General features: G+C 41.6%; 1 protein-coding gene across 3 annotated transcripts in view; it reads right to left on the minus strand.

Moving 5' to 3' along the window:
- RFX1 (regulatory factor X1) overlaps positions 1–23,553 on the minus strand; it is a 1,726,663-nt gene that overhangs the window by 138,879 nt on the left and 1,564,231 nt on the right. For all 3 annotated transcript variants that reach the window (XM_044057089.1, XM_044057092.1, XM_044057093.1), the window contains exons 17-18: positions 21,985–22,134; positions 21,623–21,831 (exon numbers count right to left, since the gene is read on the minus strand). In XM_044057089.1, coding sequence (XP_043913024.1) covers positions 21,623–21,831; positions 21,985–22,134 — 359 coding nt within the window. The remainder of the gene's footprint in view (positions 1–21,622; positions 21,832–21,984; positions 22,135–23,553) is intronic.

A 23,553-nucleotide genomic window follows, 5' to 3' on the forward strand; every position in this document is an offset into this window, starting at 1 on the left:
GTAGCACTTTTAGTCTTTCTGTTGGAAGAAAAGCCCTCATCTGGACGGAGTCTAGCTCTGCGCCAATAAATGCAACACGCTGTGATGGCCGCAAGACAGATTTTTCCCAGTTGAAGGTAATCCCTAGGTATTGGCCCAATGTGATGGTAGCCTTTGTTGCTCGAACGAGTAGATGCCTGGTGGGAGCGGTGAGAAGCCTGTCGTCCAGATATGGAAACACCTGGAATCCCTGACGTCTCAGGTGAGCTGTCACCACTGCTAAACATTTGGTAAACACCCTGGGGACTGTGGTGAGACCAAAGGGCAGGGCACGAAACTGGAAATGATTGGCTCCCAGCCGGAAGCGTAGGTGACTCCTGGATGCCTTGTTTATCTTGATGTGATAGTAGGCATCCTTGAGGTCGATGGAGCACATCCATACTCCTTTTTCCAATAAGGGAAAAATGGACTGAAGAGTGACCATTCGGAACTTGGACTTCAGGACGAAGCGGTTTAAACGGCTGAGAACCAGGATGGGTCTCAGGTCCCCTGTTCTTTTCGGCACCAAAAATAATCTTGAGTAAGTTCCTGATCCAATCTGGTCTGAGGGGACTGGTTGGATGACTCCTTTTTCCAGTAGCTTTGAGACCTCTAGTGCTGCTTGATCCCTTTGACTGGGTGGAATGTCTGGGATTTTCTTTGATGAGGGAGGGAACGTGATAAAGGGAATGGTGTAACCTCCGGTAATTATTTGGAGCACCCATCGATCCTGAGTGATGCTTTCCCAGGCTTGAGGGTGCCTTGAAAAACGGCCCCCGACCGGCTCCGGAGTAGCACGGTCGGGCAGTCCCTCAGGGACGTTGGTAGGGGGATCCACGAAAGGATTCGCGGTCTCCTGAGTTGCGGGGCCTCCCCTGCCCCTAGGGCGATGCCTTCTAGAGTAATTCCTCCCTCCTCTGCCCCTGGAGGGGGTGTCACCATGATTGGCAGGGAAAGACTTCTGAGACTTCCTGAACCACATCTCCCTCCCCTCTGTGCCTTGGGATAAAGCCTAGAGGGAAGACGGGCCCCTACAGAAGACAAAGTTGTACCCTCCTGCTCACATCTGGTGAGAATGTGTTTCACTTTGGGTCCAAAGAGTGAGGACCCATCGAAGGGAGCGTCCGTGAAGGAAGACTTGAAGGCCTCCGCGAAGTGACACAGGCGCATCCAGGCTTGCCTCCTGAAGGCTACGCCTGAGCTAGCTGCCCTACCCGCCCCCTCGGCCACATAGGATATGAGCCTCATGGACGAGTTGACAATAGAGGAAAGGGTAGACAACTGGGCGTTGACAGTCTGATTCACAGCCTCAGGCAAGTTACCCGATAGGGTATCTCCCAATTCTTTGAGGAGATCCCTTTGGAGCCGAGTAAAGTGACAAAGGTAGTTCAATGACCACAGGGTAAAGGTCGCTGAAGAGAGAGTACGCTTCCAATACCGATCCATACTCCTAGACTCCTTGTTAGGAGGATGAATGGAAGCAGAAGCCTCTGCAACTTCTTGCTGAGTGGCAGACGCCACCACCATGGCATCTACAGGAACTCCTTTAGTTAAGAACTCTTTTCCTGGGGGTTCAGACAGAAACTTTTTTGGGCGGCTGGATACCCGTTCCATGGAGTCAGGGTGTTCCCACACCCTTCGACAAATAAGATCCAACAATTCGTCGAAGGGCGGAGACACCCAGGAGGCGGACGGTCGGGCTCCGAAGGCCTTGAGGAAGACTGACTCCTCCTTAGAGGGGGTTTTGGAAGGCCAATTGCCTCTCTGCCTCAAAATCTCCAGAACGTCAGAGAATGAGACATCATCAGAGGATGATTTAGGGGACCCCTCTGCGTCATCGAGGTCGGTATCTGAGGTGAATGACTCGTCCGGTGAGTCTATGTGCTTCCTCTTGCACAATTTCTTTCTGGTAGGCTCCTCAGGCAAGGACTCTGAAGGGCCCTCAGAAAGCTGAGGACCATGCATGGGGGTATCCTCAGGCCTTGGAGCCCCACTGTCCACTGATAGGGGGATATCAGAGGCTCTAACCAGGGTGTCCTGGGAAGAAGTGGCTGACTCGAGTGATGTCACTGAGGACCTGGCCAGTGCGTTCCTCATGGCCTCGAAGGCGGGTCCACCAGAATCCGAGGACCGACCCATCTCCAAAACCACAATCGGAGTCGGGGTTCCCCTAGCCGATGCACCAAGAGGGAGACTCGGAGCCGAGGTTTGGAGCCCTGATGTATCCCCCTCGGGTCCGACCGAGGAAACCCGAGTACCGAAACCAGAAAATGGAACAGAGAAGGTTGGAGCCGAGGTCGGAACCGAAAGGCCCAACAGGGGTATCGGGGCCGACCCAAGGACCTCACTCGAGGCAGCACACTCCGGCTCCGACGACACAGAGGTGCTCGGAGGAGGAATAATCGGAACCGACAAGAGGGCATGCTCCGGAGCCGACTGGGTCAGAGCTGAAAATAATTTAGTCAACACCGGCGACTGGAGGAGCCTCTGTACCACCCTATCCACATCTGAATCAGACAACCTGGAAGACTTGGAGGACACAGAAGGGGGTCGAGAAATCGTTTCCAAAGGATCCAGCATAAGACTAGGAGAACGGCTCTGAATCGGCTCCAGGAGAATCGGAACCGATGTTGGCTCCAGTACCATGGAAACCTCCTGCGGCGCCGACACCAATGGAGCCGAGGGAGTCGACTCTGACACAGAAATACTATCCTGCGGGTCCAAGGCCAATGGAGCCGAGGAAGGTGAAACTGTCTTCAATCTCTTCTCCGATGGCTCCGAAGAACTAGACAGAGCCAGAGACCTCTTTTTTGATTTAGGCTTAGATTTTCCACTAGGGGAAGAAGATTCCAAGTTTCTTCAAAGGCAGGTTTTACAAGGCCCTTGAGAATCAATTTGTTTTTTCTCTCTTGCAAGACTCTGGAACTAAAAGAGTGACACACGCTACATGATTCTTGCAAATGTATGGTGCCCAAACAATACACACAGATGGCATGGCCATCCGTCAAAGACATACTGTAAGAGCATTTGGCGCACTTCTTGAAACCAGAAGGTTTATGCCCCTTCTGGTCCTTACCCGACATAGTAAACACAGCCAACACACAAACACAAGAGAAGGGCAGGCAGGGAGAAAGGGACTCTAACTGAAATGCCCCAAAACATGAACAAAGGTAACAGAGATAGGAGAGGGCAAGGCCCTCTAATTTAAATGGGCCTAGCCCGCCAAACACAAGGATACCACAAAACTATAACTAGTCTAAACCACAATATATAGCACTCACACACAAGATATACACAACGTAGCTATGAAAATAGCTTTTGGTCTGAAAGTTAAACAGAAGAAAACTATGAAAATAGTTTAAATAGGGTACTTAGCCACAGCCAAGCTCGAGACCACATCCTAACTCAACGAGCGGCAAACGAGATCTGGGGTTTGGGTGTGGTGCATCTTGGGATACCGGGTTAGCCCAGCCAATTAGAGACTTTGTGCTAGTAACTATCGGCCGAGTCGGAGCCGAGAATCGGCTCCGAGCCTGTCAGTAATGAATGTAGGCGAGATAGAACCACATTACATCTGCTACTTAAAGGAATGTATCCACAGGCAGCAGATTCCAAAGGGACTCAGGACTTGGAAATTCCCAACAGGTACTGTTGGTGGTTCTGTTTTACACAATGAACTTTTAGCATTGTTCAACAGACACGGTTGTGAGCTTCTTGAAGTGCTCATTAGAGACAATGATAAAAAAAATGCAAAATATAAAAGTAAGAATTGACACCATTAATGAAGGTCTTCACAACAACCTACTGTTTTAGTCTAAAATGTATGAGTACAATTGCTGCAATGGTGAATGTTGATAAGATTATTACTTCTTTGAAAAGCAAAAAGGCTAAAAAATTAGAAAGGGACAGGATTGAATATGAACAAGGGATGGCATACCCTTTAGGTAATAATAACAATACTGAAACATATGTTAATGAGGTGGACGCTCAAATGGAGGGAGAGCCTGGAATTGGGGATGAGAATCTGAGCGATATAAATGAAGAGATGGTCCCTTTAGCTATGCCCTTGAGGAGGTCAGAACGCCTCCAGAACCAGCAACAAACATCACTACCATTCAGGGGGGATGAACAATTTCAATTCACAGACATAGTATTCCAACAGAGGCAGGCCATACAGGGGGAGAGGGGCCGTGAACAGGTGGGTAAGGGATGGTACCGGACAACCCTTCAGCATTATTTTAAATGAAACTGGGGATTTTAAAATTTACAATTATAGTGACATAGTTGTGAGCCCAGCATGGGCAAATCTCCTTCAAAAAGGGTTGAATGTTGTACCTACTACGGCCTCTAGTGTGGACAATGCATTATTAAAGCTAAAACTTTTTGTCAGTAAATTGAATTTTAAAATGTGGTTCAACGACGACAATTTTACTAGCACATGTGTATGCAGGAAAACCAGCACATTCAACTCCCCCCTGCACCCTACCATACAGGTATTTGAAAATTTATGTATGGAACAAATTAGAAGGTTACACCAGAATTACAAGAAGGATGTTTTACACAATTTATCTATGGCTGAAATGGAATTATTCCATGAAACAGTCAATTGTGTTTCAATAAGGGTAATGAAACCAGACAAGGGGGGGCTGGTTATTATGAATCAAGGGAGTTATATAGATAAAATGCAAACCCACATGTTTACTGATGCTTAAGAGGAAATATCTCGAAATTAATTAAACATTTGTTATAGAAATATAGATACTATACTCAATAACTTATTGTATAATGAGCAGTTGTCCCTGAATGAACACACTTTTTTAACACAAAAACATTCACGTATCCCCACAATTTTTGGTATCCCCAAAATATATAAATGTATGGAAGACCCTCCCTTTAGACCAATAGTTGACACGAAAGCTTCTAAAACCTTTAACTTAGCTAAATTTATAGATTAAAATCTGAAACATCTTTTAGGACAACAGGCCCATATTCTTAAAGACTCATGGGATTGCCTGAAAAAAGTGAATAACAACATGTTTAGTGAGAATTTAATAATTGTGACCATGGATATCAAAGATCTATTTACAACTATTCCCCATGACCAGGGCATTGATATGTTCTATGAGCATTTATGTACTTTTTCCTCTGAAAATCATTCCAGGATACTTATGTACAGGACCTTAATGGAGTTAATTTTACAGAATAATTTTATATTATTTGAGAACCAGTTATTTAAACAAAAGACAGTGTTGCAATGGGGGCATCATGTGCCCCCTGTTTGAAAACATCATATTGACACAGTGGGAACTGAATACAGTGTTTAAACATGACCTGTTTGGTTATTGTAAATTTTATGGAAGATTCCTAGATGATGTACTCATTTTTTGGGATGAGTCAGAAGAACAACTTCAAGAGTTTTTTTGAGTTTATGAACTCTAGCGCTGGGTTCCTCACATTTACTATGGAATTTAATTTTGATACCATTAACTACCTGGACATTACTTTGAACAAGGATATGGAAACTAAAAAAATTACCTCTACTTTATTTAGGAAACCCACTTATTCAAACACCCTGTTGCACTAGGACAGTTGTCATCCTTTACATCAAAAAAAGTCCTTAGTGAAAGGGCAGGGTGTGAGATTATCAAGGATGATATCTGACAATGGGGTTTTTCTACAAGCAATTGAGAATTTGAGGACAATGTTCATTAGAAGGGGTTATCCTACGACATTCATGGAACCCATTTTTGATGAGGTTATGGTCAATTTTCTCCACTTTTAGGGTTCTTACCTAGTAGTTTGATGGGGGATAGAGGGACTTCGGTGACTGAAAATTAGGTCACCAATAGTGGTCCATATACTGAGGCTATGGTACTTACTTTTAAGACATTACTTTATAATATTAAGGAAGTTATATACAATAATTGGATAGTATTTGGTACGGATGACAAATGTAAAACCAGGTTGGGGGAAACACCCTGTGTAGTATATAAGAGAGATAGGCGTTTTAAAAATTTACTGGAAATTAACCATTCTGGCCAAAAAGACAGGCACATGCGTAAATGTGGAAGGTGTGCACATTGTCCCCTGATATTAGAAACCAATATGGTGTACATCAGGGGTTATGGAAAAGTTTTTTTGGCTAAAACATATAATTGTCAGGTTAAATGCCTTGTTTATATTGCAATTTGCCAAGTGTGTGAACGATTCTATATTGGCAAAACCATGAATATGTTACATAAGCGTATTTATCAGCATATGTATGATGTTAGGAAGGCCAATATTAAAAATGCACTGGCTAGACATGTTACTGAAAACCCAGAGCATAATTTTAAATTTTCTGTTTTGGAACAAGTATGTTTTGAAGGGACGAGGGTTGGACCTGTTGAGTTATTCCTTGAATATAAGGAATTACTCTGGCAGTTGAGATGTAATGCTACGAATAATTACGGTTTAAATAACATATTATCTATTTCAAGTTATTTAAAACTCAAGTCTGAATTCCATCTGTAAATGTTTTGACCTATATTGTATTGAATGGAATTTGTAGTCTTATTGAACAAAAAGGAATGGTTGGACTACTGGAATTTTACATTCATTGTTTTTATAACGACTCAGGCAATAATGTGTTTAATTTGACCATGAATTTATTTAAATATGAACCATTTGGCAGTTTTTATATAAAAAAGGGGGGAGACTATTATGTTTGTTTTATTCTGGCAATTAGAGACACATGTTTAAATAACAGGCTTGTTTTAATGGTTAGTGTAGGTTTTAACCAATTGGGATGTATGGATTTGACATGGGATAGGTTACTCTGTATTTAAAGAAAATGTTTTATTAATTTCATTATTTTGATGAAGTCTTGGGGTGAATGCCTGACGAAAGTGCTTAATCAACTAATAAACAGTTTAGTTGTTTTCATTCAGCTTCGTGGATTTACTTCTTAACTTTATGAATATAATATTCTGTATGGTTATTCTCTTTTAAGTATCGGCATCCAAAATCCCACTCTCTCTTTATTACTTGAACTTCCTCCCTGCTTCATCATCATCCCCTTTCCACTTTGAATTATCACCTTCTGCTTGTATTATGTATAGGGGTCTTAACTATGTTGTTGTAAAATATCCATACAAATCAGATAATCATAAAACACCTTGTTCTACTGGAAGGATCAACTTATCTCACTTAATTCTTGCCCTCCTCCCTCAAAGTCCTAAATATGTCTGAATTCTACCTAAACTAAAGGGAATTAAACGTTTTCACTGCTTGTATCTTACTATCCATATCCATAAACGAGAGCGTCCCGTTTCTCAGGTTTTTGCATTCTCTTTTTTAGTCCCTTTCCACTTCTCCTTACCTGCTGTAGCACAAGCCTTTTAATCCATACTCTTAAATATTTCATCTTCGACAGTCTCCATAAATATGTCTGTTGCTGACCCAGTTTAGTGTGGGTCCATAACTGATGGCTATGGCCTTTATTTTTCTTCATTCATTTTACATCTTGAAAAGGCTAGACCATGTCCACAACACTGAGATGTCCTTTACTGACTTTATCAACTACAAAATAATAACATTTACAAATAAAGTCAACTTTTCTTGATTACCATACCAGTTACATGCCTGAATTTTTGAATCCCGTATTTTAAATATAACGCAAATAACAAGGGGGAAAGAGGACACCCCTGCCTGGTTCCTCTGTTCCGACACAACTTATCAGACAGGAACCCTCCCACTTTGATTTTTGCCTCTGATCCCTCATACATCCTCCTAATTAACCTTATTACTGTATCAGGAATGCAAATACTTCCATTGTTCTATTCATAAAATCACAACTTACTCTGCCAAACACTTTCTCTGCATCAAGACCCACCAACAAAAGTGATATTTTCTTACATTCTGCTTCCCCTCTGGATCATCATTGTTCTATTAATGTTGTCAAATGTTTGCCTCCTCTCCACAAAACCACTTTGATCCACATCAATCAATTTTGGCAACATATTTCCCATTCTCTTAGCCAGTACAAACACAAACATTTTAAAATCGTGGTTTAAGATTGAAATGAGTCGATATGAAGCTGTGTCGGATGGGTCTTTACCTTCTTTAGCTATTATAGCCATCACAGGTTTCTTCCAAGATATTGGTGCTTCGTCGTCCTTTTAAAACCTTCCAGATTTTAATCACTTTCTTCCCTCTACTTTCACAGGACTACCATCTGTTACTGCAGGTCTCCCTGTACCTGGATTACACAACACTGTTTTTATCTCATCTCCTCTTACCTTAACTTTTAGTTGATTAGCCTCCTTTCCTAAAACCTTGACATGATTAAGTCTTCCATACATATTTCCATTTGTGCTTTTTCTTGGTTTCCACGTTCCACTGCCTTATACAAATTTTATTAAAATTTCTGAAATACCTCTAACACATGTATAACATTTTGACGTCCTTCCTCTGGGCCAATAATCAAGGAGCCTCAATCCTTACCACTGACACCGATGGGGAACATTCACTTAGAACAAAAATAGATACAAACAGTATTTTTAGATGCAGCTCTCTCAGCCAAGCACAATTTTCCTTAAGAGCATACAGGGAGCACACTCCAGTCCTGGGGCTGGGCTTTCCTCTCCAGGCCACAAAATAAGAATCCACCTTTCCCTTTGCAGAAATCAGTCCTCTGTGTCCCTGTTCCAAGTAGTTGACACACTCTGAGATTTGTTTTTCACACACACACACACACACACACACACACACACACACACACACACACACACACACACGCACACACACACACACCCCTGGGAAAGGCTGGCACAGATTTACCCACTATGCCACCTCTGATAAGACTATAAGGCAGATTCACTGCCACCAGCCAGCTACTGTAAAGCTCTTACCAGGGTACCTAATTACTCTCAATAAAATTAGTATGTATACAAATTGTAGTATTAACCAAGTAACAAGACTTTCAGGGGCATGAAGCCAGAGTGCCACCCAAATAAATACAATTACTCTCAAAGGTTAAATTGTTTCTAAAAGACCAGCCATAATGAAAACTTTAGCTATATTTAAAAATAAATAATAAAAACAGAAAAAAAATGAAAACACTGAACGTCTACTTACAATAAACACCAGAGTTTCAATTCACAGGAAATATATATAGAAGAAAATAGATTGAAACATTCACACAGACACAGAAAAATAACATTTAACTAGTCTCACTATATTTTCCTAACTGACTGAAGAATTACTATACCTTACTTACTTGCAAGGGCAAGGGAAAATGAATTGGATGGGTGTCTTGTCAGGTTACCAAAAACAGAGTGCTGAGTGTCACTATCACATCTCTCACTAGTATCTAAATACAATTTCAGTGCTGGCTACAGAAATGACATCACATCTGGTCGCCTAATTCTGTGGTTCCCACACTACTCCCTCACTGGAAATTGAGCCAGGATCTAGTATAGATGTTTCACAATACACACCCAGAACCCTGCTAAGGCTTATTCCGGCATCTGGAGACTGTAAAACAATTCCAATACTTTCATCCTTCTGCAGAGACTAACCAGCTATTCTCTGGCACCTCTAGGTAGCAATTAGTTCACCACTAAGGACAATAAGAGCAGGACCCCAGCCCAGACAATGCGTCTCTGGCTGCATTCAGACCTGTGAGATAAAATCTTTATGGCTTAAATCATGTCATTTAATTTCAGACTATTTTTCTTAAGGTTAGCTGAGCTGAGCTTATCCCCTTCCCTTCCAGCTTTCCCTGTATTTCATCAGTTACAATACAATCTGACATACATGTATATTTCCTTCCTTTCCAACCAGACCCACTGTTGATGCATTTTTAACACAAGCAACTTTACAAATAAATTTTTAACATGAACACCTGTACAAATTAGTTTTATAACAAATGACATAAAATTCTTTACAAAACTCCAGCTAGCTATGCTGGCATATGTTACACATGCACTGCCCTATATTCTCTGGCATTGCTGGCACTATCTCACATCATCAAAGGATCTCTCGCTATTGTTTCCAGTCACAGGCTCCCTAAGTTTGACAACACTGTATGTAGCCATCTTGGAACTCAGAAGACTAATTTTTTGATCCTTTCAAAGTTTTTCTCTTTTTCCCCACAAATTTGTGACTATGGCATTTATCAAGGGGATATAGGAAACCTTTCCAGATGGAGGATGCAGGGGCTCTTTGCCTCCCCCCATCAGTACTTTTGTGAGATTTCAATAAAAGTGGCATTTATTGTTATTTATTCTATGAATGTGATTTTATGAAAGTGGCTTCAATGAAATATGAACTCCAAACAGAACCAGCATTACAGAGAGTCCAGCAGAAGCACACCTGAGCAGCCGTAGACAGGGTCAGGAAGAGTTCCCAGTGCTTTCCTAGCTCTGACTACACCAAGGACTAGAATTTGGGAAAGTTCAGATATGTAGCTGAGTGCCCTAAACCCACCATGGTACAGTACATGCCTTCTTACTCTTATCCAAATCTGTCGGCTCATTATAAAATGACAAAGCTGTGCTCCTTGAGGTCGTTGATAGCCTACACAGACCAAAAAGAAGTATTCTCCAGGATGCCTGGACTACCAATCACTCTAATCAGACACACAATGACCTACCTGGTGGGGGTGATCAGGGGCTTAAATGGCTCCACATCAAGAGAGGCACCCAGAGGATGGAGACAGGATGGTAAAACATGCTAGTCTTCAAGAGCTGCAAAAAATCTCCAGATGAGGGGCCATCTATGTAGAGCATGAAGATCAGAAGGGCTCATTCATTATCTTTGTATCAGTAGCAAGTAAGCCTTCCTTGTCTCCCAAGTGGAAAGTGAACACCAGGAAACCTTTTGTCCAACAACCCAGAAAAAGGGATCTTACACAGGCTTGCTCAAGCATGCAGTAAGCCTACAGTTAGTGTTAGATCAAAGGTCCACAAGGTGAGGGCAAAAGGCATATGCCAAGTTTGCGACTGTCCCTAAACTCCATGAGGGTAAGACATTGCATCAAATATCCAAGTGCCCATAAAGAATCAAAATAACAGCTATATGTTGTGTTTAGGCACCAAAACCTAGTCCAGGCTCACATACTAGCTCTTTCCCAATGTGGACCAATGGATCCCAGTGAGTCATTGGGGAGGGGGCAGGGGGAGTTCTAGGAGAAGCCTTGGTTTTCAGTGTTCCTGATCCATGATCAATTAGCATGCAACATCCCCAGCTAGAAATCAATTGGGGGCAGGTGACATAAGCAACCCAGGATCCACACATTACCAAGGTGGCAGTCAGAGGTGTCTCTCCAGGCCTCTGGTCTGGTGTAACAAAGGTGAGGTGCTAACATCTTCACACCTGGTGATAGTAATTCACACAATGGCATCACCCTGCATTCCATCTTCACATTTGGTGATCGTAATTCACACACTGGTGTCACCCTGCATTCCACCTTCACACCTGGTGATAGTAATTCACGCGTTCCACCTTCACACCTGGTGATAGTAACTCAAGCACTGGTGTCACCCTGCATTCCATCTTAACAACTGGTGATAATAATTCACGCATTGGTGTCATCCAGCATTCCATCTTCACACACGGTGATAGTAATTCATGCACTGGCATCACCCTGCATTCCAGCTTCACACCTGGTGAGCGTAATTCATGCACTGGTGTCACCCTACATTTCATCCTCACACCTGGTGGGTGTAATTCATGCATTGGCATCACCCTGCATTCCATCTTCACACTTGGTGAGTGTCATTCATGTACTGGTGTCACCCTACATTTCATCTTCACACTTGGTGATAGTAATTTATGCACTGACATCACCCTGCATTCCATCTTCACACTTGGAGATAGTAATTCAAGCACTGGTGCCACCCTGCAATCTATCTTCACACCTGGTGAGTGTAATTCATGCACTGGTGTCACCCTGCATTCTATCTTCACACCTGGTGAAAGTAATTCAAGCACTAGTGTCACCCTGCATTCCATCTTCACATCTGGTGATAGTAACTCATGCAATGGCATCAACCTGCATTCCATCTTCACACTTGGAGATAGCAATTCATGCACTGGTGTCACCTTGCATTCCATCTTCACACTTGGTGATAGTAATTCACACACTGGTGTCACCCTACAGTTCATCTTCACACCTGGTGAGTGTAATTCATGTACTGGCATCACCCTGCATTCCATCTTCACACCTGCTGAGTGTCATTCATATACTGGCATCACCCTGCATTCCATCTTCAAAATTGGTGACAGTAATTCATGCACCAGTGTCATCCTGCATTCCATCTTCACACATGGTGATAGTAATTCAAGCACTAGTGTCATCCTGCATTCAATATTCACACATGGTGATAGTAATTCATGCACTGGTGTCACCCTGCATTCCATCTTCACACCTGTGATAGTAATTCACGCACTGATGTCACCCTGTATTCCATCTTCACACCTGGTGAGTGTCATTCATGTACTGGTGTCACCCTACAGTTCATCTTCACACCTCGTGATAGTAATTCATGCACTGGCATCAACCTGCATTCCATCTTCACACCTGGTGATAGTAATTCATGCACTGGTGTCACCCTGCATTTCATATTCACACCTGGTGAGTGTCATTCATGTACTGGTGTCACCCTACAGTTCATCTTCACACCTCGTGATAGTAATTCATGCACTGGAGTCACCCTGCATTCCACCTTCACACTTGGTGATAGTAATTCAAGCACTGGTGTCAGCCTGAATTCCATCTTCACACCTGGTGATAGTAATTTGTGCGCTGGTGTCTGCATTCCATCTTCACACCTCGTGATAGTAATTCATGCACTGGAGTCACCCTGCATTCCACCTTCACACTTGGTGATAATAATTCAAGCACTGGTGTCCCCCTGAATTCCATCTTCACACCTGGTGATAGTAATTTGTGCGCTGGTGTCTGCATTCCATCTTCACACCTGGTGATAGTAATTCAAGCACTGGTGTCACCTTGCATTCCATCTTCACACCTGGTGATAGTAGTTTACGCACTGATGTCACCCTGCATTCCATCTTCACACCTGGTGATAGTAATTCAAGCACTGGTGTCACCCTGCATTCCATCTTCACACCTGGTGATAGTAATTCAAGCACTGGTGTCAGCCTGCATTCCATCTTCACACCTAGTAATAGTAATTCATGCACTGGTGAAACCCTATTTCGACTACTGCAAGGCTCTTTCCTTTAGGTTTATGAACAGGGTTCTTGCACAACTGCAGCAGGTGCAAAATTCCACAGCATGGCTTGGGTTAGAACATCCTGTACTTCCCATGTAATAGCTGTGATGCAGGACTTCTGCTGACTGACTGACAATTACTACTGCAAGGTCTGTATTTAAAAATCTAAAAATCTTACAGTTATGTTGTATGCCCTACACAGTCTGGTGCCTCCTTACTTCAAAGAGCTGCTTTTACCCTACTCCCCGACAAGATCCCACAGGTCAGTAGGTTTGGGGAGATTTGCTGTTCAAAGTACCTTTCTTATGTCATCTAAGCAGTCTGTGCTTTACCTAGCTTGCTCTGATCCTTTAGAATCCACTACCTTCCTTAACTCAAGATATGCAATTCCAAGGCCTTCCCTACAATGTCCTTTAAGCACGAGTATTTAAATTCATTCTGGGCCTCTGTTCCTACACGTCATAATTGATTTACTTTTTTCATATACAAGTTGTTTCAACCTGCTGTTTTAGTTACATTATCCTACTTTTTATTTAAATGCCTAGTTAAAAAGAATGGAAATATGCTACAAATTAATAAGTACATGTATACCCCACATGACACATCATAAAGGAGCCGCAGTTTTTTTTTAAATCCTTCAGGTCTAGACAGAATTCTCACAGACTAAGGTGCTCTTGAAAGAGCTAAAATGGTACCTTCCATTTTTTAAATAAACATAACTATGGACACACAAATGCCACATGCAAACAATGACTACTCATGGCGGCTACAGTCCACGGAAAAGCACTAACAATCACTATAATGGAAGATGTTTACACAGAAAAAAACAGACGTGGCCCATACACCCACAAACAGATTGAAAAAAAAACTGTCTGAGTAGCGCAAGTGAAGAATTTGCATGGAAGCATACAAACTACATAAAAGATAAACTCAGAGAGATAAACATAACTTGATGGAGGAACATTGCATCTTTTGTGGAACAGCCTGCCTATTCACATGAGGAAGAGTCGATCCCTGACCTTCTTCAAACACAGTTTGGATCAATGGATGGGGAATTGTAAATACACTCCTCAGGCACAGTCCCTTATGGACTAGGGCAGTCTGTAAAATACCCACAGGCACAAACCTAAGCCATCCTCCAGGCCTTGGGTATCGAAACTCTGGATAAATTCTGGCAATACTGGTTAGGATTGTAAGGGTTTGGGCTGTCAGCCTAGTAATCTTGGTTTAATTTCTCCAAATCTTTTGGGTTTCTAATACCATGATGGGAGGGTCTATGTTATATATTCGAACATCCAAAATGTCGAATACCATATGGTCGAGACCATATGTTCGACATTCCGAAGTTCGAATATATAATAAAAAAAAAAAAAAAAAAGAAAAACACACCTTAACAGTGCGAGCAGGGGTGCAAGCCCCCCTGCATCCCCACACCTCTCCTACTTAAATATACCAACTCCGAGACTGCACTTCACTGCAGAAAAGGGAAATTTGCCCATTCTGCACCACATGGCACCATTAAAAGTCAGTCTTCGAACACTTGAAATGTCGATCATTTGGTCTCGACCATATGACGTTCGACATTTCCAGTGTTCGAAGATTTGACATAGACCCTCTTCTATGTCAGCATATGATTAAAGTTTGTGAAATGAGTATTGTTTCAATCTTTGATGTAAGCCAGAAGCATTCTTTGAAGCATCCTCAGTGAGCCCAGAACTAACTCCTTCTGCAATTCATACAGAATTACACAGGATCATATGAGATTACTTGGCATATGAGATTACTTGGCTATCAACCTGGAGGTAATTTTTAGCCTAGCCATTTCATCCCAATGTAACACCATTGAAATGTTAGTCAATGCCCAAGATTGCATTTACTGAAGACTGCCCATGTCCAGGAGGGTTGTGGGCACTATCCCCAGTAAGAATTTACAGTGACCCATCCACTCGTCCAGGTTCCTCTTGAACAGTGTCACAGAGGTGCTCTGTTTCACATGAACTGGTAGCCTGTTCTAAAGACGTGGTAGTCACTGGGAGATAAATCTGTCCCTTCAGCATGTCCTATTTAGGTCCCTGGAACAGGTAGCCCGCCCTAGTCCTATTTAATTTACGGACATGCAGAATTTCATTAGGTTTGAGTCTCGGATTGCTCTGTACGCCAGGCATAAGTCTCCCCTACAAAGTATATACGATATAGAATATAGTGACAGGGACATTAGTCAGTCTGTGTAAGGCACATGCTGAAGCCCCTTGATATTCTTTGTTAGAAACCTCTGATGTCTCTCTAATTGCTGTAGGTGCTTAGTATGGTACATTCCAAACGGGGTGTTATACTCAATTATGGGCCGGTAACATACCTAATTACGACTGTAAATTTTTTATAAGACCTGCTGTTCCTGCTACTACTACTGGAACTATCTGGGTATCCTTCTTCCACATTGCCCCCGTTTCTGCCTGTAAACCTGGTATTTTTATGACTTTGTGTCTCTCTGTGCATAAGACGCTGCAGTCACTGCGTGTAGCAATTTCAATGATCAATGCTACTTCTGTCTTCTTTTCATGGACTACTATATCTGGTTTTCTCATCTATTTTTGAATTGTTGGGAATGGGTGATCCCATGTGATATAAATTTAATCATTTTCTATAATGGTTTGTGGCTCATGTTTCCAATGATTCTCAGTCATGTTATTATTATAATGTTTGCACAATTCCCAATTCAACAGTTTTGCAACATTATTAAGCCTTTCAGTATACAATCCTTCTGCCATTACTACATCACACTCAGCAACAAGATGTGCAACTGTTTCCAATTCTGTTTTACAAAAACCTGCATTTGTCTGTTTCTCTGACATGTTCAATGGACTTTGTAAACCAATGTGTATGTAAGTCCACTATCCTGGGCCGCTAATATTAACCTTTCGTTTTCTGGTTTAAATTCACCTCTCCTTAACCATTCTTTTGTTCGGTCCTGATCGGCATGAGGATGTTCCAAGTGTTTTCTGTACTTGCAACAATATTTATGCATTTTTCACATTTCTTGTTTTCTCATCTGATCCATCACCTTATATTCTTTCTTTAGTTCTTTGGCACATTCAATAGTTGCCTGATTTTTACCTTCTTCTAGTTTGATTTCCATTCCCACTCGGCACTGACATGCTTCTGCTAAACTAAGCAGGGAAGTCATCTTAAGCTTATTCTCTTCATGTTTTAAAACTTTCACTATGTATGGATCTTGTCAGAAGATATGTATGCAGTCCTATGATTGCAGCTCTATACATATAATCCATTTTGAGGAGGCCCATACCTCCTTTAGAATGGAGAATATATAATCTTGGTATATACTGACTTTTATAAATCATTTGATAGCAAGAAGCAGTTTTCCTGTCCAGCTGATCCAATACCTTTTGGGGCCAGTCAATCACTCCATAACTGTAAGTTAGAACAGGAAGAGCAAATTGGTTTATAGCCTGGACTTTGTTCCTAGATGTCAGAGCTGTTTTCAATATTAATTTTAGTCTTCTAAAATATTCCATACTAAGTTTTATTCGCATTTGTTCACATTTTATTGTTGATTCTTCATAATTCCCAAATATTTATACACTTCCTCTTGCTCAAGTTCTTTTATATCACGTTCCTGGCACAGACTAGAATGTTCTATGTGTGGCAGCTTTCCTAATTTAAAGGTTGCTTTTGCAAATTTATCAAAACCAAATGACAGTCTTATATCATCTGTAGTTGTGCTTTCAGTTCCTCATCTGACAAACCATATAGTTTTAAATCATCCACAAAAAGAAAATGAGAAGTCTTTACACTTTGTTGTTTTCTGGGAGCCAAATTGTAGCCATGACCTAACCTGTTAAGTAGACAGCTTAATGGATTAAGAGCAGCAATAACAGAGTCATCCTGGAATATCCCCCTTTGAATTTTTATCCCTGGAACAATAACTAGTCCTTTATCATAGCTTAACTGCAAAGTGGTTTTGTTTCACGGTCACTGTAATGTAATCAATCAGTGAGCGGGTATCTTGCACGTTTTGTAAGTACTCTTTTATCCATGAATGTGAGATGTTGTCAAATGCTTTTTGTAGTCTATCCATGCCATACTTGGGTTCACAGGTTCATAGGTAGGTACTAGGCTATCGGCCCAAGGGCCTAAGTAAGCCTAGCCAACAAGGGTCCCTGGCGTATGCCACCCAAGAAAGTTAATTTCCTGTGCCCCTGCCGAGCACAGCCACAGAAGTGATCCCCAGGGTGCATTTCCTATTTCTCATCCACTCATCAAGATTTTTCTTGAAGAGTGCTAATGAGGAACTTTGCTTGACATAGATGGGTAGCTTGTTCCAGAGTATAGTAAGTCTCTGGGACAAGAATCTATCCCTCCAACATGTCTTGTTTATTGTGGTGACAAGGTTTAGGTCCCTAGAGTGTGTAGCTTGGAGGGACTGGGATTTCTTTAGGTGCAGCATGTCCAACAGCTCTGGGTTTAACACAGCTTTATATGTTAGACAGAGATCTCCTAGGAGTAGGCGATATGCTACAGAGTAAAGCTCGAGTTTTTTTGAGACGGTCAGTGTAGGGAATCTGTTTGAGGCCAGTAATCCTCTGTGTGAGGTACTTCTGTGGCCTTTCCAGCTGCTGCAGATGTCTTGTGAGGTACATTCCAAAAGGGGCATTGTACTCTATAATGGGTCTAATAAGTGCCGTGTAGAGGGGAACAATGACCTCTTTTTTCCTGGATGAGAACCCTTTTGTGATGGGGTGTGCCACATAGAAGGATTTCCTAACTACTATGGTGATGTGATTATCAAAGGAGAGACTACTGTCCACCTGGGTCCCAAGGTCTCTTATCACACATTCGGCATTAAGTAGACTGCCGTTTATGTGGTAGTTCATGGGTACACAGTTTTTACCACAGGGGATGACAATGCACTTTTTGACACTGAGCTTGAGGCCCTGCCTCTGACACCAGGCATCTGTCTCGGGTCTATATTAGAACATCGAAGTTTCAAAACTTCGAATGTTCTAATATTGACCCCTATTCAGCGAAAGCTGAAAACATCGAACATACAGAACAGCAAATTTTTTCCTAGGGAAAAAATTTGCTGTTCCAAAACACATACACACAACACAAGCACACCAAACAAACAATAATCCACACACATACACCTAAAATCTTACACCTAACCCTACACTAAACTATACACACACCACTAACTATCCACTTAACTTAAACCAAACCCTAACCCTAAGGTCCGTCACTATCGCACATTCACCTCACCCACACCCTAACCCTAACTCACTTACCCCACCCTAACCCTCACATCCATACAATCGCACACTTACCTGACTCGTGCCCTAACCCTCACGTCCACACAATCGCACACATACCTAACCCGCACCCTAATCCTAACTAACCTAACCCGCACTCAATCACACACTTATCTGAACCCGACCCGTAACTTTCCACCACAGCACAGAAAATACCGAAGCAACAGAAACGGACAACCAAATTCTTTCCCGAAGAAAAAATTCAGTTTTCTGTTGCTTCGATATTTTCAGCTTTCGCTGAATAGGGGTCGATATTAGAACATTCGAAGTTTTGAAACTTCGATGTTCTAATATAGACCTACTGTCTCAGTAAGGCCATTCTGTAGGATGTCCACATCATTTGGGGACTCGACTATGGCTCCTAGTTTGCAGTCATCTGCGAACTTCATTAGCCAGAGGCCTTCTGTGTTAGCCTGTACTTCAGAGAAGTAGATACCAAACAGGAGAGGTCCCAAGACTGAACCTTGTGGTACTCCACTTGTCATTGGTTTGAAGTCAGATTTGGAGTCTGCAATTTTGCAGTGTGGGTTCTTGTCAGTGAGCTAGTTGGCAATCCATCTTGTGACGTAGGGATTTATACCTAGTTTAGTGAGTTTAGCTATATGGTTCTTCCCCTTTTTACAGTTCTTTTTTATGACTTTATTTAACAAATGATCCTTTGTTCCATATGACTTTCTTTTACTACCCCTTTGACCTATTGCCATAACTGAGTTTTCTTCTAAATGACTATCAAGTTTATTGGCATCAGTTCCAGTGTATAGTTTTAAACATCAACGGAAGGCAAGTTATTGGTATACAGTTTTTAGGATATCTTGCAGGTTCACTCTTAAGGAGGAGTATTGTTTTCCCTGTTAATCAGGTTGGCATCTGTTCGGGGTGCCCATATACACAGTTCTTACTCAGGGCTAAATCTTCATGTAAAGATGTTAATACTTTTAGGCAGAAGTTAGGAATTGCATCTGGGCCTAAGGTTTTCTAGTTAGGAGCTTTTCTTAACTGTTTCAATTTCTCTGGCTGTTATTTCATCCCATTTCATATCCTGCACATTTGAAGTTCACATTCTTTCTTTTATTTCTTCTATCCATTCACCATCTTTGTTATGCTTCACAGGGTTTTCATAGACATTTCTCCAAAATGTGTCTATTTCTTCTTTTTTGTGGTGTTTCAATTCCCTTTGCCTTGGTTCTTAATTCTCCATAAAACTTTTTTAAGTCATCAATAAATTGCTTATTTTGTACTTTTCCTTTATATTTATCTGCATGTCTCCTACGTTTTTCTGCCTCAGCTGATACTTTTAGTTTATTATTTGCAATAGCGTAAAATAGATCCTGATCTGTTCTAATGCTGCACGTTGCTTTTATCATGTCTATCTTTCTGAATATTTTTGTTGATCTTTTTCTCTTCTGTATTCTTCTAACAGTGACACTTCTCTTATGAAACATGACCCATGAAACAGACAGAATGGCGCTAACAGAGATTCAAAAAAGAGCTAATAGACAAACCCACAGAAGGAATAGCTGGTACTGCATGCACAGATGGACTGGATCACTTGGATCCAAACAAGGTTGTAGAATGAGAAGCTGCAACAGACATATCCACAGTGGACCTACTTATGGCAAACACAGCTACAGACAGTATCACTGGGACTGCAGCATGTATAACTATGAAGCAATCAGTCTAGAATGACCTATTAATGCAGACATACCTGTACAACTATGAAGGAATCAGTCTACACTCACCTACTAATGCAGACATACCTGTGCAACTATGAAGGAATCAGTCTACACTCACCTACTAATGCAGACATACCTGTATAACTATGAAGGAATCAGTCTACACTGACCTACTAATGCAGGCATACCTGTGTAACTATGAAGGAATCATTCTACACTCATCTACTAATGCAGGCATACCTGTGTAACTATGAAGGAATCAGTCTACACTCACCTACTAATGCAGACATACCTGTATAACTATGAAGGAATTAGTCTGACCTACTAATGCAGACATACCTGTATAACTACAAAGGAATCGGTCTACACTGACCTACTAATGCAGGCATACCTGTGTAACTATGAAGGAATCGGTCTACACTGACCTACTAATGCAGACATACCTGTACAACTATGAAGAAATCGGTTTACACTGACCTATTCATGCAGACATATCTGTATAACTATGAAGGAATCGGTCTACACTGACCTATTAATGCAGACATACTTGTATAACTATGAAGGAATCAGTCTACACTGACCTACTAATGCAGGCATACCTGTGTAACTATGAAGGAATCAGTCTACACTCACCTACTAATGCAGGCATACCTGTGCAACTATGAAGGAATCAGTCTACACTCACCTACTAATGCAGACATACCTGTATAACTATGAAGGAATCAGTCTACACTGACGTATTACTGCAGACATACCTGTGTAACTATGAAGGAATCAGTCTACACTCACCTACTAATGCAGACATACCTGTATAACTATAAAGGAATCGGTCTACACTGACCTATTAATGCAGACATACCTGTATAACTATGAAGGAATCAGTCTACATTGACCTACTAATGCAGACATACCTGCATAACTATGAAGGAATCAGTCTACATTCACCTGCTAATGCAGACATACCTGTATAACTATGAAGGAATTGGTCTACACACTGACCTACTAATGCAAACATACCGGTACAACTATGAAGAAATCGGTTTACACGGACCTATTCATGGAGACATACCTGTATAACTATGAAGGAATCAGTCTACACTGACCTATTAATGCAGACATACCTGTACAACTATGAAGAAATCGGTTTACACTGACCTATTCATGCAGACATACCTGTATAACTATGAAGGAATCAGTCTACACTGACCTATTAATGCAGCCATACCTGTATAATTATGAAGGAATCAGTCTACACTGACCTATTAATGCAGACGTACCTGTATAATTATGAAGGAATCAGTCTACACTGACCTATTAATGCAGACATACCTGTATAATTATGAAGGAATTGGTCTACACTGACTTATTCACGCAGACATACCTATAGAATGACCACTTCAGCAGGAAAAGTTTAGCAGCTTTGGGAAAGCTAAGACTGCTGTGATACGGCTTCAGGACCTGGGTGACAACTCCATCCAGCCAGGCTGCCCACTGCTCAAGGGAGTTCTGTTGCTGCAAGGTCATCTTAAAATCTTGTTCTAATCGCTGTACCACACCATCATCACATCGACATACCCACGATGCCTGTTCCTGTGAAAGCATAAAGAACTATTAGCACAACAACAGCCTTCTGACTTTTGGAATCTTCACTGAGTCAATTACTATAAATACTTCTGAGGTGGATCATACAGCGAAACATAAATGGAACCATCATTTACATTGCCCTTAGGGGATTTCGGTTACCTGAACATTAGCAAAATCCACCCGATTAAGGTCACTTAGCATCTGGCTGATCTGCGTGGTGTTCTGTAATACAGCGCGAGCTGCTTGAGCTAAATGATTGAGTGAAGTATAGCGTCTCAAGGTCTGAGCAAAGGCACTCGCTGATGCTACCTGCAGAAAATAACAAAACCATGAGCCCACTGCTAATAATTCACATGTGAAAATCTGACAGAATGATAAAGCTAAAAGTGAGTTCAGCATTACTATGTTTATTAGCAGCTCTCCCACAGGAATAAACAAGTTGAAATAATGTTTACCAACATGTAAAAATGGATGTCCGCTATAATATCTACTACTTTTCTACTTCTGGTACATGAACTCTTGAAAATTATCAAAATATTTTGGTAAACAATGTGAAAAGGAGATACTAAGAGTGAGTATCCATAATCTACACAAGTCATTCTTTCAGAAATAATGCATTTGTGTGAGAAACTTGCCCTAAGTAGTGCCTGTGATGCCCACCACTGCTGCCAATATGTGATGGTCACCAATATGTGAAGTCCCCACACTGGGCCAGTAATCAATGAGCCTGAATCCTCACCACAGACAGTGGAGAGGGATGTGCACTTGGAATACAAATGGACACACACTGTATTTCCAGATGCAGACCTCTCTCCATCAAGCACAATTTCCATAAGAGCACACAGAGAACACACACAGCCTGGGTTCTGGATGTCTCTATATCTGTCTCCGTCCAGATATGCAATAAGACTCCCTACTGGAACAGTTGTAGGGGTAGTTCCTCAGCCAAATGTCAAAGCCAAGTCTTCCAGCACCCTCTCTGTGAAACCAGTGCATCATATCCCTGCCCCAAGCAGCTGACACACACACACTGAGAGGTCTAATTCACACACACACACACACACACACACACACACACACACACACACACACCACACACCACACACACCACACACACCACACACACCACACACACCACACACACACACACACACACACACACACACACCTGGGAAAGGCTGGCACGGGTTTTACCTGCTGTGCCCCCTTCTGCCCAGAGTAAAAAGTAGTTATCACTGCCACCAAACACTTCACAATCAGCTACTCTAAGGCCCTTAACAAAGGGTGTGCAATTACACTGTGCAATACTAATACTAATGGTAGTAGTTCACCAAGATGGCATACTCTGGAGTGTCCCACACAGTGTCACCAAATAAATATAAGTACTCTCAAAGGTTAGATACTCTCTACAAGAACCAGCCACAATAAAAGTATTAAATATATTTAACAATAAATAATAAAATTACATGAAAATACTGAATATATATTCACATTAAACCCCAGAGTTCTAATCACAGAAAATATTGAAAACAACACCGATGGGCAGACTCATACAAATAAAGAAAAACAATCTCTAAACTAATCGTCACTATATTCCTGACTGAATCTAAAAGAATGATACCATTCCCTAATAACTTACTTGGGCAAGGCAAGATGAGATACATGAGCAGTCTTTCTAGTCAGACTCCCAAACAGAATAATCTATATTGTGAGATTACTCCCTGTAAA

Source organism: Protopterus annectens, chromosome 15.part0 (genome assembly GCF_019279795.1).
Source record: "Protopterus annectens isolate FY-2018-M chromosome 15.part0, PAN1.0, whole genome shotgun sequence".
Classification (NCBI taxonomy): domain Eukaryota; kingdom Metazoa; phylum Chordata; order Ceratodontiformes; family Protopteridae; genus Protopterus; species Protopterus annectens.